The sequence below is a fragment of the Pelodiscus sinensis genome, chromosome 23, assembly GCF_049634645.1.
Source record: "Pelodiscus sinensis isolate JC-2024 chromosome 23, ASM4963464v1, whole genome shotgun sequence".
NCBI lineage: Eukaryota > Metazoa > Chordata > Testudines > Trionychidae > Pelodiscus > Pelodiscus sinensis.
Window position 1 is genome coordinate 262288 of NC_134733.1, and position 14316 is coordinate 276603.

General features: G+C 48.0%; 1 protein-coding gene across 13 annotated transcripts in view; it reads left to right on the forward strand.

Annotated features, from left to right (window-relative positions):
- KIF17 (kinesin family member 17) overlaps positions 1 to 14316 on the forward strand; it is a 196009-nt gene that overhangs the window by 117718 nt on the left and 63975 nt on the right. For all 13 annotated transcript variants that reach the window (XR_012897338.1, XM_075906586.1, XM_075906580.1 and 10 more), the window contains one exon: positions 2773 to 2897. Coding sequence is in view for 12 of the 13 variants with exons in the window: in XM_075906586.1 (XP_075762701.1) it covers positions 2773 to 2897 (125 nt within the window). In the remaining variant the exon portion in view is untranslated. The remainder of the gene's footprint in view (positions 1 to 2772; positions 2898 to 14316) is intronic.

The window sequence follows — 14316 nt, forward strand, 5'->3', positions numbered from 1 at the left end:
CCTTTCACCACCTTTACCAGGGATAAAGTGATACTCAGGCCCCACCCTAAGTTCTTCCCGAAGGTCATATCCAACTTCCACTTAAATGAACCTATTCATTTACCTGCTTATTTTCCTAAATCTCATACCTCCTCCAAGGAAGCCATACTCCACATGTTAGATGCAGGGCGGGCGATTGCGTTCTGCCTGGAGAGAACTAAGGCAACCAGGAAATCAGACAAACTCTTTGTAGCGTGGTCTGGACCACATACAGGAACAGCTGTCTCCGCACAACTTCTATCCAAATGGATTGCCGGATGCATTTGTACAGTTTATGAACTTTATGGCAAGCAGCCACAATAGACTATCATGGCTCACTCTACCCATGTGATGGCCACAACAACGGCCTTCCTAAACAACGTACCTTTAGGGGACATCTGTAGAGCAGCCACATCGTCCTCCCATCACTCTTTCGCACGGCATTATGCCCTGCAGAAGAGGCCAATGCCCTCCACATCTCTAGCAGATGCAGTCCTTCCTTGCTCTATATAAATGACTCCAATGCCCACTACCATCTGGCGGGTATTGCTACTGAGTCACCTGAATGGAGCAGGGGCGCAAGATGCTAGGTGCATAGGTGCAGCACGAGGGGCACTGCTCACCAAAAACCTCCGATCGGCAGCACAACAATGCACCTAGACATGAGTGGAGCACCCATAAGCACACACATCTCAAAGAACCCTGGTTACTGCACACGGTGAGTAACTTCTTCTTCCTTAGGCTATGTCTACACTACAGAGTTTTTTCAGAAAAACAGCCATTTTTCCAAAAAAATCTTGAATTACATCCACACTGCAATTATGTTCTTTTGAAAAATAATCAAAAGACTGGAGGGATTTTTCTGACGTTGATAAACCTCTTTCTATGAGGAAGAAGCCTTTTTCCGAAAAAGCTCTTTCGGAAAAAGGCATGCGTGGACAGAGAAGAGGGTTTTCTTTCAAAAGAAGAGGCCTTCAGGAAATAACACATGACCTGGTGGCCACTCCATCCAAAGTAATTAGGGTATGTCTACACTACCACCCTAGTTCAAACTAGGGTGGTTAATGTAGTCAATCGAAGTTGCAAATGAAGCCCGGGATTTAAATATCCCGGGCTTCATTTGCATCTTGCCGGGTGCCGCCATTTTTAAATCCCCGGTAGTTCGAACTCTGTGCCCGCGGCTACATGCGGCACGGAGTAGGTAGTTCGAATTAGGCTTTCTATCCCTCCCCTCTTCCCCCCAGGGAGGAAGGCCTCCCCTTTTCTCTCCACAATGTTGTGGAGGACACAACATGCTGACACTACCTCGGGGATGTTGTCCAGGCACACACGACCTGAATCCTGGCCTGGTTCAAGTGGGCATTAAATTAGTCCCTGCTGGGGTCCAGGTGGCCGGTATAAGGCTTCATTAGCCATGGCATTAGGGAGTAGGCCGCATACCTCACAGTGCACAATGGCATCTGCACATCCCCAACCACAAAATCCCAGTGGGGGAAGAATGTGCCTGCCTCCAGCTTCCCGTAGAGGCTGAAGTTCCGAAAAATATGGGCATCATGTGCCTTGCCCGACCACTCAACAAAAATGTCCGTGAACTGTTCACGGTGGTCGACCAGGGCCTGCAGTCCCATAGAAAAGTAGCCCTTGCAATTGATGTACTGAGCCACTCTATGTTGAGATGCGCGGATTGGCATGTGGGTCCTATCAATCGCTCCGCCACAGTTCAGGAACCACAGGGCAGCAAATCCAGCCAGGATGGAGTTCAGGTCTCCTAAGCAGATGACCCTCTGCATCTGGATGGAGTTGATGGCCCTCACAACCTGCAGAAGGAGACAAACCAACATACAAAACAGAGAATGAGAGAGGGGGTGCCTGAGCCCTTGGAAGGTGCTCACCCCCATCTTTTCCCTCCTCCCCAAAAGACCCCAGAAGCCACCCTCTATGAGGCCAAATCCCCAGCAGCAGGGCTTTTTGAGGGCAGGGCGGCACAACCCCCCAGGGATGGGGCTTCCGCTCCACTCCCCAATTCACCCCCCACCACTTTATGACCAGCAGGTCCCACCAGTTGGAACTGGTGTCTTACCTCCAGAAGTGCCTTTTCACTGACGGTTGCGGTTGCAAGGGTGTTGCTTCTGCATGCAGGGAAAGGGTCCCAAGAATGAGCTCGGGTTCAAGCTTGGTCAGGACCAGGAAGGCAGCTGGCACAAAGTGCTGCAGAAACCACAGCATGGCCATGTGGGGCCATCGCATGCCCAGAGGCAGCTCCAGCTCCATGGCACAAAGAAAAATGCTGTGGAGTCCAAAAAAGCCGAGCAACCACAGCACACACTGCCAGAGCTTTGCTGTCCCTTGAAGAGGTAGGCAAGCATGCACAGAAGCAGCAAAATGGCTGTCCGGGGGGTCCCTTTAAGCGAGTGTCCCTGCAAGGCTCCGGCACCAGCACTTGGAAGCAACTGGTGACCTAAAGCCCTTCCTGAAGTGGTTCTAGGTGGCCTTTTGTGCGAGAGAGCATTCAGTCAGTCTGGATAATATCTTTCGAAAAAGCAGATCGCTTTTTTGATGCTCTTGGCCAGTGTGGATGCTCTCTTTCAGAAGAAATGTTTTCAGAAGATCCAAAAGAAGCCTGCAGTGTAGACATAGCCTTACCATGGTCCATGAGCAGCCCCACAATGGTACAGTTTCCTGCTTCATCATGTCTCTTAATACACATGCTGCATGATTCCAGAACAGCTGTCTTTAGTTGTCTTTTGCCCTCAGGACACAGCTGAGCCTCAGATAGCCCAGTACATTGGGAGTGTGACCAGAGAGACTCCTGGAGCAGAAGTGGCTGTTGCTGCTGAGGAGGTGCAAGTGGCTGTAGACAAGCAGCAAGTGCTTGCCAGGTCAGTAACTGTGTCTCTGAGACAGTAGAGTTCATTCTGTTCCTTCTAGCGTGGGCAGTTTGCTTAGTGCTGTACAAAACAGAATATGTGTTTTCTGCCCCACAAGGAAGTTCCAATCTTAGATTAATAGAATCATAGAACTAGAAGGAAACTTGAGAGATCATCAAGTCCAGTCATCTGCACTCATGACAGGACCAAGCACCATTTAGATCATCTGACAGTTTGTTTGTCTAATCCACTCTTTAAAATCTCCAACGATGGAGGATTTCACAACGTCCCTGGGCAATTTGTTCTAGTGCTTAACCACCATGATAGAAAGTTTTTCTTAATGTCCAATCTAAACCTCCCTTGTTGCAATTTAAGCCCATTGCTTCTTGTCATGTTCTCAGCGGTTAAGAAGAACAATTTTCCACCCTACATTGCTGAGGTTGAATGAGTCACAGGGTACTGCACCTCCATCCATAGTTAGACGTGATTCTCATCCATCAGGTAGAACAGAAGGTTTATTAGTCAACAGGGACACAAACAGACTTGTCAGCACAGTAACCAGAAGTAGTCAAGTACAATCCATCTTGGGGAGGGGGCTCAGAGATAGGCCCCTGACCCCCCTGCTGTACCCCAAGCCACCTGAGACTGAGGCTATATCTACACTACCAAGAAAAGTCGGGAAAAGATACACAATTTGTGTATCTTTTTCTGCTTTTCTTCTGAAAGAGGCTCTACACGGGGCCAAATGTCGAGAAACCTCTCTTTTGGAACATCCCTTCTTCCTTGTGAAACGAGGTTTACAGGGATGCCAACAAAACACGTCTGCTTTTCTGACATTTTCTTCAGAAAAGTGGACACATTCCTTGGACGTGGCAGAGTTTTTCTGGGAAGCCTCTGGTATCCCAGAAAAGCTCTGTAGTCTAGACATACCCTAACTCACATGCCTACCCGCCTGCTCCAAGCCCCTCCTCCAGTCTTTGTCTTGTTTCCTGGGCAAAAGTCATCACATGACCATACCCTCTCCTGGGCTCAGGTTATAAAGGGCATTGGCCATAGTGCCCCAGGAAACTGGAGCACACACACACAGGGTTACTATAGGATAGTAGAACTCACATGCAACATAATAAAGCAAATACAATCCCCACTCCATCACATCCTCCTCCTGTAACAGCTTTTTAGATACTTGAAAACTTTTATCTGTCCCTGCTCAGTCTTCTGTTTTCCAGACAAAACAAACCCAGTTCTTTCAATCTACCCTCAGAGGGCATGTTTCTTCTTCGAGTGGTGGTCATGTGGCGTGTGTGTCCACGGTATCCAGCCCTGGCCTATCCTTCATCAATCTAGTGGGGCTACAAAGGGCTCTCCTGTCTGAGCATGCTGGAGATCGGGAGCATCAGTTGACAATGCAGCAAATGGTGACTTCCCCCTATGGCAGAATCCAGCTGATGCTGAAGAAAGTGGTTCCAGCATCTTTAGTACTTTCTGTGCTGCCTGCAAAGCCTCCAGCATGGAAGGGACTTACACGTCCTGAACCAGCAGTGGAGAGTAGGCAGGGTTGCTATGGTCATCCCTTGGACAGTCTGCAAGGCAGTTGGCCTTCTTTGCCTTCTTGGGCTTTTTCTTGCAAGGTGCGGGGGACTTGCCCTTACCTGTCTTCTTTGCTGTCTTAGAATGAGCAACAGATGATGCCCGGTGCTGCACCGATGGCACCGGGAGAGTGCTCCGTACCAAAGGCCTGGTGCTTGGAGCCAGATTGGAGAGATGATCCTATGAAGCAAAGAGCGACTCCATTAGCAGGGTTTTAAGAGACCTGGCCCTATCTCTAACTGTTCTGGGGCTGAAAGACCTGAGATGCTACACTTTCTGGAGATGTGTGATTCTTCGAGACATCAGAGGCAGTCAGCATGTGAGTCGCTAATTGGCATGGGCCTGTGACACACAGCACAAGTTTTAAAGCCAGGGGATCAGGACATACCCCGTCCCTGGGATAAGTCCCTACAGAGGACTAATGAACAATTAAACTCAACTATTTACACTAACTTAAACTAAGCTAATTTATTGTTGAATAGAGGGAGTAACTACAGCTAAAGCTGGAAGAACGTGTTCCAAACACCATCAGTGGTGGCAAGAAGGAGCTGGGGAGGGGAGGAATTCAGTGCACACCACTCCAGGGGGCACTGAGCCCAATCCTCTATGCAGGCCCTCTCAGGGTATGTCTACACTACAAAGTTAGTTCGAACTAACGGACGTTAGTTCGAACTAACTTTCATAGATGCTACACTAGCGCTCCGTTAGTTCGAATTTAATTCGAACTAACGGAGCGCTTAGTTCGAACTAGGTAATCCTCATTCCACGAGGATTAAGCCTAGTTCCAACTTCCTGTTCGAATTAAGGGCTGTGTAGCCCCTTAATTCGAACTAGTGGGAGGCTAGCCCTCCCCAGGTTTCCCTGGTGGCCACTCTGGCCAACACCAGGGAAACTCTTCTGCCCCCCTCCCGGCCCCGGACCCGTTAAAGGGTCACGGGCTGGCTACGGTGCCCGTGCCAGGTGCAAGCCTGCCAGCACCCAGCCAGCACACCCTGCACCTGGCACAGATCAAGCCACCCACCCGATGCCCCCCAGCCCTCCCTCTCTTCCCGGGACCAGGCTGGCGGCCCGGGAGCTTGCCCGGGACCGCAAGAGGTGGGCACCCGCCTGGGCTACTGCAGACATCGTGGACCTCGTCCACGATCTCCCCACTAGGCACAGGAAAGTGGCCGTCTAGGGCAGGAGAGCTGCCAGCCTGGCCACCCAGGAGCAGGTGTGCAAGAGAATCAAGGGGGTCCACTGAGACCCCCGACCCTGAGCCCTGAGCTTACAATGGCCGTCCTGGGTCAGACCAAAGGTCCATCTAGCCCAGTAGCCTGTCTGCCGACAGCGGCCAACCCTAGGGACCCTGGAGGGGATGGACTGAAGACAGTGACCAAGCCATTTGTCTCGTGCCATCCCTCTCCAGCCTTCCACAAACCTTGGTCAGGGACACCACTCCTATCCCCTGGCTAATAGCACTCCATGGACCCAACCTCCATGACTTGATCTCACTTCCCTTTAAACTCTGTTCTAGTTGTAGCCTTCACAGCCTCCTGCAGCAAGGAGTTCCACAGGTTGACTATTTGCTTTGTGAAGAACAACTTTCTGTTACTAGTTTGAAGCCTGCTACCCATTCCTTTCCTTTGGTGTCCTCTAGTCCTTCTTTATGGGAACTAATGAAGAACTTTTCTGTATGCACCCTCTCCACCCCACTCATGCTTTTAGAGACCAATATCCTGTCCCCCCTCCGTCTCCTCTTTTCTAAGCTTAAAAGTCCCAGTCTCTTTAGCCTCTCTTCATATGGGACCTGTTCCCAACCCCTGATCATTTTAGTTGCCCTCCCCTCTCCCAGCCTCTCTCTTCCCCTCTTCCACCTCCTTTTCCCAGTCTCCCCCAGTTTTGTTCAATAAAGACAGATTCCATTTTTGAACACAATTGTCCTTTATTTTGTACATCAAGAAGAGTGGCTAGGGAAGGGTAAGTGGAAGGAGGTGAGGGAGGAATGGGGTACGCGCCCCCGATGGGGAGGACTGGGCTGGCTCTGCGGGCTTTTGCGGTGGAAGCTCTCCTGCAGCCCCCCAATTGCCCTCTCTCCCCGGATGGCAGCCTGTGGCAAGTGCAGCCGGGCTGATGGCCGAGTGGTGTGATGTGCCCAGTGTGGGTACTCCGGGCAATCCAAGCCAGGACTGCTTTGCAAGCGGGGCACCCTGAGAACTGTCTGTCTGGGGTGGGGGTCGGGACCCTTTAAGCACAGCCCTCGGCTAGCCTGAGACAGCATCTCCACACTCTAAGTCCTCCTCTGATGCCCTGCCGGCACTGCTTCCGGCCATCCTTAAGCCTGGTTCAGGGTCCACTTAGTGTGGACATGCTAGTTCGAATTAGCAAAACGCTAATTCGAACTAGTTTTTAGTTCTAGATGCGTTAGTTCGAATTAGCTTAGTTCGAATTAACTAATTCGAACTAAGTTAGTTCGAATTAACGTTGTAGTGTAGACGTACCCTCAGAGAATGACAGAGGCCCAGGCCACTTTGAGTTTAGAGGCCTCAGCCCAGCCCCAGGCCTCTGACATATCTAACTTCTCATTCACAGGGTCATACTAACACTAAAAGAATATATGAAAATGAATACTGGAGACATTTATTTATTAACAGTTAAGTCATCATGCCAATAGCATGTATATTAAAAATGTAACTTTAATTGTGAGTTTCCACTGCAAGCATAACCCTTCATTTTAGAATGCTTTTCTGGCTTTGTTGTTTGCAAACTCATTGATAAAAGAAAAATCTAATTTATGTGCAACATCACTGTTAATGTTAAGTATTGTGAGCCCATTCAAACACTCTTGTCCCATTGTAGAATACTTGTTTTAACATGTTAAATGTGCATTCACCTGAAGCCATTGATGCAGGGAGACTGACAAAAATAGGTAATGCAATTGTGATATTAGGAAATATAGTTGATAGGCCAAGATTATTTCTTGAAGCATTTCTTTTGGCTTGCAGTCCGATTTAAAGCTGATGGAATGTATACGTTTCAGGAAGTTGACCTCGTCTCAGAGAGCTCTTGAAATTTCATTGTTGTACCTTAGTTGAAACTGTTCAGCTGCTGAATATAGATCTCCATCACTTAGTTCTCTGAACTCCCAAAGGAATCCAAAAAGGATAGAAATTTGTTGCAGTGACTCAAATTGATGTATGAGACCAGATTTGATGGAGTCAATAACAAAACACCACATAGACTCAACAGTGCCTTTCTGCATCAGATTGAGATGTTAGGCTGTGATTAATGGAAAACTCAGATGAAATGTCAATATACTGTGCTACTGATTTGGATTCAGAAGGGATTGTGTCCCATTGATTACAAATCTTTTGAATATCTTTAAGAGTGTTACTCCTCTCAACATCTACTGTAGTATTGCATCCTTCAATTACAAGATTAGTTTCTTGGATCATTTTTAGCAGCTTCATCCATGTGGATGACATTAAAATGCATTCAAATTTGGATGTATACTTCTTAATTGACTTAAGCTCAGAGAGTAAGAGATTCAAGCTCACTTAAAGCCGTTCTCACGTAGTCCAAACACTGTGCAACTGGTTTAATGCGATCAATTTGTGCTCACCATCTCATTATCAACATGCCATTAAAGGAAACAGGCAGATGCTGCTTCAGAATTTCCCACTTTCAAGGGCTGCTTCTGAAGAGGTTGTACAATTGCTGGATTGTTCCAAAAGTATGTGATTACTTCGTTGCATGATTCAGCACAGACAGTGCCAGCAAGATTTAGTATGTGGTTGCCAACCACTGGAGAAAATACAGTTTGGATTTTACTCAAGAAGGACTGCTTGTACTCCATTGTGCTTCCCAGGCATATTAGATACATTGTCATAGGCTTGAAAATTTAATTTGAAGCCTTCCAGAATTTCTAATACACAGTCCGCGATTTCTTTTCCATTTTTTTGTGAAATTATCGAACAAAATGAATTATTCTTCAATTGAAACCTTTGAACTTCCTGTAATTTTAACATATCGAACAACCAAGATTGTCTATTCTTTATGAGAACAGTCTAAAGTTGTGTCAGTAATAATTGAAAAATACTTTGCGTGTTGTATCTCTTCAAAAATTGTTGTTTTCACAAATGTCCCAGTTCAGTAAACTCGTTTTGTATTCTGGTAGAGCAGGGGTGGGCAATAAGTTTTGATGGGGTGCCACTCCGATATTTTGGAAAGTGATTGAGGGCTGCACTTTTACATGATATTAATGGAGGAGATGCGGGGTCTGGGATGGAGATTGGGTACAGAAGGGACCTTGGGGTAAAGGATTGGGGTGCAGGAGGGAGAGTGGGGTCTGGGAGGGAGTTTGAGTGAAGTAAGCAGTTGTGACCTAGGGCATGTTACTGTGCTGCAGGGTTTTGGAATGTGACCTAGGGCAGGGGACTGGGGTGACCTAGGGCAAGGGACTGGGGTGCAGAGGTTTGGTTTGTGACTTAGGGGAGGGGACTGGGGTGCAAGAGTTTGGGTTGTAACCTAGGGTGGAAGAGGATTGTGATCTGGGGCAGGGGAGAGGGGTGCCAGATCTGGGAGGGGGTATGGGTACAAGAGGGGCCAGAGGGTTTGGATATGTTGAGTCAGGGGGCAGAGGATTGGGGAAGAGAGGGGCTGGGGTGCCAGAGGCAGGCTGTGGCCAGGATACTTGCCAGCCAGCAGCCTAACCAGCCTGTCTGTCTGCAGAGGCTTGCAGAGCTTAAAACTTTTCTCAGCCAGCCTGCCTACGTGCCCCACACCTGCACAGGCTGCACAGGAGGGAAAGAAGGTGTAGTGCTTTGTGAGCTGCCTGTTATTCAAACAGGCAGCTGCCATGGGTCATTGTCAGGCCAGATGCCAGCCAATGGGATTGTGCAGGGGGCGGGAGTTACGCCTGAAGCCTTCCCCCCTCCCATCTGGACTCTCAGTTTTTAGAGAGAAACAGCCCCACAGCTGCTTTTCTGATCGGTGTACTGGGTTGTGGGGCAAGCAGGGGAGCCTGTCTGGGGCTCCCTACTACATCTGCAGGCTGGATCTGGTGGCTTGATGGGCCAGATCTGGCCTCCGGGCCATATTTTGCCCAGGCCTGTGGTAGACAGATAATGGACTTGTATACATTTTCCACTGTCTTGTGATTCACGGACATGCTTAACATGGCCTGATAAAAGTGGGTCATACTTGCTAAGAAGCTTAAGTATACCAAGAAGGTTTCCATTTGTAGGGTCACTGATACATTGACTGGAACCAAACAAAGCTAATCCCCATTCAGAAAGAAAAAGAATGGCATTCAATATGTGCTCAAGGTGTTTTTTCAGTTACCAGTTTCTGTGTATTTCATTCAGGAGTAAGTTCAACTGAAAACTATCAGCTAGTGCTGCTCTACTAGCTGACTTCCATATAACATAGTATCTTTATGCAATACTGAAGTTTCATGTGCAGGTATTCAATCTTTCAACTTCCTCCAACTTGTACTGATGCTCCAACCGGATTTATCAGACAGTACTGATGCATTTGAAGTATTACTGTTAAAAATGAAATAGGGTACACAGTACAAAGCCTGCTTTTCCATGTTCCTGCAAAGCCAGTCTCTTGTGTAGATCTCTCCATTTGGAAGAGTTTTTGTCACCAGACAAGAGGGAAAAACATGATTTTCAGCATTTTTCCATATATTCTGTGTACTTAGAACCCACTCTAAATGACAGTATTTTTTTCCTTCCCTTGCCCTACCCATCCCCTCTCTTTCTCTGCTATTTATTTGTCTCTGGTATCTCTTAAGTCCAGTCATCTAAAGAAGTGGGTTGTGCTCACGAAAGCTCATGATACCATCTACATTTTCTGTTGGTCTCTGCTGTGCTGCAAGACTTTTTGTTGTTCGTTAAGTTTACCCAAGGAAAGAAAGCTCACCCCTACAATTACATGGTTAAACACCAAAGTTCTTTGCATATCAGATAAAACAGGATTCCCTGGGGATGGGATTTTCAAAGCCCAGGATGACTGCAGATTGTTATTGTTTAGCAAAACAGGATTCAACTGTATAGTAAACAAAAGCTACTAATGGCTAAATTGTTTCATATCAAGCCAGGGATTTAGCCAAAGGTGGGCCTGAGTGAGCTGTGGCCCACCAATTTTACATCCAGGCCCACCTTCCTTTTAGGCAGGAATTCTTTGTTTCACATTCTCAAGTTCCATGGAAAAATTACCTGATCAGATCCTACCAGTTAGGGTGGTCACATGTCTTCCTAAGACCAATCTTTGCTTTGAGATAAAGGACAAAGGATGCTGTTTATAGGTGATCACACAGACATTGAGGGAAACACCCTTGATGGCATCCATTTGCACATTTAAAAACCATAAACCTTTCCCTGCTCCAAATTTCTAACTTTATATATAGGAATGTTACATACACCAAAATAAGATATACAGATCCAGCAGATTGTGACATTAAAATTGATAGGTTACCTGAGGTATTTTGTCCAAAGCATCTTTGAGTTATGCATATTTGTATCCATAAGTCAGTTTCATAAAGCGTGAGGGGGGACAAAACCATCACACGTGGGCTGCATTGCTGGGGGAGGGGATTTGGGGGAAGAGGCAAGATGGAGGTGGAACACAGGCAGGGAGGGTACAGGGTGTAAAGGAGCAGAGCAAAGCAGGGGTGGGACCTGTGGCAGAGTGGAGTGGCGCAGGAACGAGTCACATGGGGAGCAGTCACATGGCCAGTGATCCCACTCGTATGTCCCTCGTGAGCAGTTGCCTCTGCTCTTTAAGAAGAAGACAGGACATGTCTACGCTCATGGATAGTGGGTAAAAGCCCAGCTGCGAAAGGCTAGCCCCAGGTCCGCCCCTTTTTCCTGAGGCCCTGCTCCTGGAGCCAAGCTCCACCCACTCTCAGCTCAATTCTTCCTAGCCACGTGGAGAGCTGGGGCTGCCATGCTGTGTCCCCATTTTGGCCCTCCCTGGTATCTGGGGAAGCTGGGTACCATGCTATGGCCCCATTTCTTCCTGGCAGCTAGGGAGACCCAGGTTGGCCCACTGCAGCCCCATGCCTCCCCAGCAACTGGGCAGCTGCATCACAGCTCCAGCCTTCTCTGGTGGGTGGGGGGAAGCCGGGCTGCTGCGCCGCGACCCCATCCCTTCCCAGTGGCTGGGCTGAGCTGGGCTGCCATGTTGCGGCCTTAGCCTTCCCTGCTGATGGCCCCAGCCTCAGGGAGTCTGGCATGTAGGCAGTTTTAGGAAGGCTGTGCCTTACCTTACCTACATTACTGACTGCCCATGACTACACTGGCAATCTCCTGATTTCAGCCACCATTCGTTTGCGGCATCAATGTAAAGCTCTGTGCTGACAAAATGAATGGTTTTAGATGTGACAAAGTGGGGATTTTATTTGCCGTATTAAGTTGCATGTAAGTTCTACTGTCCTATAGTAACCCCGTATACAATGGCCGATGCCCTTCGTAATCTGAGCAGGGAAGGCCTGAGACTAAGTGACACCTTTTTGCCTAGGAAGCAGAACTATTGACCAGAATAGGGGCTAGGACCAGGGCTGCTAGGTGTGTAAGCTAGTCTCAGCTGGTTTGGGGTACAGAGAGAGAGCGAGAGTTAGCTCTGGGCTCCCTCTCCCAGAGATGGATTGTATTGACTGCTTCTGGTTTCTGTGCTGACAAGTCTGTTCTACGCATAGGCAGGAAGCTGGAGTAAAAATATTAACATTCATAAGGTAGCGATCACCTTAAATGCCATTTTACAGATTGTTAGGTATGGGTTTTTTCCTCCTGTGCACAACATGTTCAGTAATTCATTGCAGGTAGATACTACCTTATGATGCATTGGCATCCATTTGTCTGTGATTCACAGAAGAGCATTTGTCTTATGGCAGGGGCTTTGTAGCAGCCCTTTGATGTAGAAGTCCTTCCATGTGGAACCTACTCCTTTACCTGCTTCTGCCTCAGCCAACCCACTGAAAATGAATCCCAAGATTTGGGGATGGTCTGACTATCTAAATGTCATAGAATCATAGAGCTGGAAAAGACCTCAGGAGGTCATAAAGTCCAGCCCCCTACCCAAAGCAGGACCAATCCCATCCTCTTCTGTATCAGTTTTGGGGCTAAACAGCAGATTTCAAAACAAAGAATAAGGATCAGGATGTTAATTTAAAAATAAAATCTTTCTCTTCAGAAATGCAAGGCTATAAATGTTATGTTCTTCTTTGAGGAATGTCCCTGTGGGTGCTCCACTGTAGGTGTATCAGTGCCTGCCTGCTTCTAAGTGGAACTTTTTGGCAGCAGTATTCCCCCTGGGTACCAGCGTGCGTGCAGCGAGTGCCAACACATGCGTGCTGTCAACCATCACCTCAGTTCCTTCTCAACTGCTCCTGGTTCTGTCGGAACAGAGCAGTGTTCTGTGATAGAATAGCTAGAGTTGATAGATTTGCATTAGTTGTTAGTTACTAGCGTAGAGTTTAAGTAGTTTTAGCAAGTTATTCACGGTCCCCTTCCCCCTCCCATTTGTGTTAGTTTAACAAAAGACCGCCTTTTTTATTCTATAGTTCTTAGAGTTTAGATATGCCAGGTTCTCCAGGCTTCAAGAGATGCCTGACCTGAAGGATGTCCATTCCTATCTCAGATGCACATGCCTAGTGCATCAGATGCCTGGGTGATGACCATTCAACAAAATCCTGCCATCTCTGTAAGAAGCTCTCAGCCATGTCGCTCAAAGCAAGAGAGCTCTAGCTTAAGCTGCTTTCTATGGAAAAGACTGAAAGACCAGCATTGGAACCGCCTTCAACTACATCGCTGCTTCGTACATCTCCAACGGCAGTATCAGATCAGGTATCAGACCAGGATGAGCCCTCCAAAAAAATGGCGAAGAGAAAGCATTCTTTGCCTCCTGCTGACAGACCTACAAAGAGGACATCCCCGCAACACAAGCCCTCTTCATCCAGGGCTAAAGCCTCCGGGGAAGCACAGGTACCAGGGAAGTCCAGCACGGACAAACCCGAAGGGGCAGACTCATCTAAGGATGCATGCCCTGTAGTCTGCATGCAGAACTACAAAGATACCACATCTGTGCCCTTGGTATAGAAGGCCTTGATAAAGTTGGCACCCAGGATGCCATCACACCTATGGTGACGAGGCGACCGGATCCAACTTTGATAATTCCTACGAAGTTGGTACCGACTGTGTACCAAGAGACAGCCAACCATCATGCAAAGACCTGGTACCGCAGTGCATGCAGACCTTGGCACCATCGGTGCCCGTCTTCCTGCCACCCAAACCATTGGTGACTTAGCAAGATTTAGTGGTATCATTGGTACCAGGCACACCCCTCTTCGATACTGACGCAACATCATCAGTGGGGCACAGCAGATTAGCCACTTCTGCATGCTTGGTACCTCATTTCTCTAACGACAGTGAGGATGAGCAAGATGTACCATTCTCTTCATGCCATTCTTCACCTAAACCAATGGCACAGGCTCAGCAACAGATTGTCCAGACACAGAAGTGGCAGCCTTTCCCTTGGCTCCCACCATTCCACTCCCACAGCTATGGCAAGGATGTGATGCATGGGGCATGGTCAAGACCCAGGTACTACTTCCAGTGATGCCACAGCCACAAGTGGCTCCTAACCTCCCTCCACCACCTGCATCTGAGATAATACAGGAGGTCATTGAGGACCTGGACGAGACCCAGGAGGACGAGACGTTGTCTCCGCCTCACATCTCTTCATCCTCCCTGGATGAGTCTATTATGCCACTCCTGCCTACCATGGGTGATGATTTCAGATCATTCCAGGACCTATACAAGAGGGTCACAGACTCACTTGACATTTCTCTGGCTGAGAT